This window comes from Sinocyclocheilus grahami, unplaced genomic scaffold, assembly GCF_001515645.1.
Source record: "Sinocyclocheilus grahami isolate Dianchi unplaced genomic scaffold, SAMN03320097.WGS_v1.1 scaffold8069.1, whole genome shotgun sequence".
In the NCBI taxonomy this organism is placed as follows: Eukaryota; Metazoa; Chordata; class Actinopteri; order Cypriniformes; family Cyprinidae; genus Sinocyclocheilus; species Sinocyclocheilus grahami.
The window spans coordinates 7,188-9,254 of NW_015511860.1; the positions used below are offsets into that span (position 1 = coordinate 7,188).

Genomic DNA, 2,067 nt, shown 5'->3' on the forward strand with positions numbered 1-2,067 from the left:
TTAACACACCTTGATTTTAATAGTAAGCTCTTCATTTCCAGCAAGCGCATCTTCATTGGTGAGGGACAACAACCGGATCTTATCCAAGGCATCGGAAGCATTAGAGATCAGCTCTCGAAGGAAGATCTTTAGGATGAAAAACAAAGAATTAGGATGCGTTGATCTTGTGTACAATTTGTAAAAACTTGATGAACGGCATAAGTTCTAATAACTCACCTCCTTATTCTTATACAAGGAATTGATGATCAGTTTCATCATCCTGTTCACCTCCGCCTGGAACGCATGCTTTTCTGCCTTTTCCCGGATTTCTTTTATTTGCGAGGCGTTCAAACCATCTAGCTGAACGGCTTCCTCCTCCCTGTTGGAGAAAAGATGGAATCATGTTAAAGTGCAAAGGATGTTTGTTACATGTTCATTCCTCAAGGGACTTATTGCCATTTACCCTTGGGTATTGTGGAACAAGACAAATGCATCAACCAGATGTCCAACCCCCTTTGGGGATCACTTGTGGTTTTTGTGAGGAGCTAAAAGTGACCTCTTAAGAGATAAACAAATGTGTTTTATTAAGCTAAAAGTAGCAGGCAGGATTAGTTTTGAGGTTTTATTTACCCCACTTTAAGATCCGAGTCTAAATGAAGGGTCACAAAGTGAGAGGAACATTTCTCTAAAATGAATGAAGTTCGAATCAGTCAAGTGCAAGTTCAAGTCCATACAGACCTCTGAACAGCCTCATCATCTGTGCGGGATCCGTCTCTGCTCTTCCCAAGGTCCTCTTCTACTGTGCCGTCAATGTCAACGTCGTCATCAGCTTTCACAGATGCTGCAATTATGCAAAACATAAGATTAAAGCAAAACCACAATTAATGTGAATGTGACGTTGATGATAAAAAGCACTTTAAAGCCATACAGAATCTATGGTGTTACTCAATAACTTGATGATATAACACACAGCACCAAAATACAACTTTTATTTGGATCACAAGTGTTTCATAACTTAATTCCTAAGTATATTTGCTCAGCAAAAGACTCTATTGTGCCCAGCAAGGCTGTTAGTTCATTGTACGCGAATATGCACTGCATGTGAAGTTAAATGTAATTAGAATTGCCCAGGTTAGGCTCTCCACATCTGAAACGTGCAAATGCACTTTTTTGATCCAGTAGATCTCAGCTAGACAGTTAAAGGCCTTGATGTGACAATTAAAGATGTTTCAAGATCCTTGGTTAAATTCTTCTCTAAATGTGCATTTAATATGAATTATTTTGTTTCACTCTTGCATGACTATTTTCCATTTTAAAAAATCGTACATTACTAGTACGATTACATAATTTCAATGCAATTCACCGTTTTAAGACACCATATAACTGTATATTAATAAATTGGATATTATCATACGAAGGCCATTTCAATCTTAAGGAAACTTCCAGAAGCACATGCGAGTCAAATCCGCTCTCCATGTTTTATGTCCTGTTCTGAATCATCCATCCATTTAGGAAGCGTTAACATATATACACAAAGTATTATTATTTAAAAAAATGAAAATATAAAACTAATGCTTAACGATACATAGCAAAAAGAGGAAGCACACAAAGACAGCAGCATTACTGCAAACACTCACTGAAGCTGAAGGCATCAAACTGCATAACGCGGTGCATTTCATGGCCATTTAATAAAACGTACTCACCGAATGCCAAAAGTGCACAGAGGAGACCGACAATCCACAGTCGCCTCATTGTTTTTGGAAGAAAAAAAAAGACTCAATAGCAGATTAACGCCTTGAGCAGTCGCCGCGCCCTCCACGCCTCGATGAACTCTTGCAGTGCGTAGAGCTAGAGTGAGAAGTCGGCTTTATAAACTCCAGCGCTCTATGGTTGAACTCAGCCGGTATGAGCCAATCACAGCACCCCACGCACAACACCGCACCAATCAGAGAGCGATCCGCAGCAGCTGCCCTCCAATCACCGACTTACATGTCCGATTTTACACGGTCCAATCGTGGCTCGCATTGATTGGCTCGACGGGATGCCAGTTCATAGAGCGAGCGTTCTAAGGGGATTTCGTCAGAGACC

General features: G+C 40.3%; 1 protein-coding gene across 1 annotated transcript; it reads right to left on the reverse strand.

The window, feature by feature from the left end:
• LOC107577969 (endoplasmin-like) lies at positions 1-1,835 on the reverse strand. Its single transcript, XM_016263986.1, has 4 exons — positions 1,683-1,835; positions 718-820; positions 217-358; positions 1-126 (listed from the first exon to the last, which is right to left on the reverse strand). Exons 1-4 carry the CDS (start codon positions 1,729-1,731, stop codon positions 1-3), a joined length of 420 nt encoding a protein of 139 aa, XP_016119472.1. The 5' UTR covers positions 1,732-1,835.
• Between the last annotated feature and the right edge of the window lie 232 nt (positions 1,836-2,067).

What these genes read in the sequence shown, in the direction of transcription:
- LOC107577969 (XM_016263986.1), bottom strand. Translation starts at nt 1,731, where the DNA reads ATGAGGCGACTGTGGATTGTCGGTCTCCTCTGTGCACTTTTGGCATTC. An exon ending in GATGATGAGGCTGTTCAGAG is followed by an intron (nt 359 to 717) that starts GTCTGTATGGAC and finishes TTTCTCCAACAG; the next exon opens with GGAGGAGGAAGCCGTTCAGC. An exon ending in CCTTGTATAAGAATAAGGAG is followed by an intron (nt 127 to 216) that starts GTGAGTTATTAG and finishes TTCATCCTAAAG; the next exon opens with ATCTTCCTTCGAGAGCTGAT.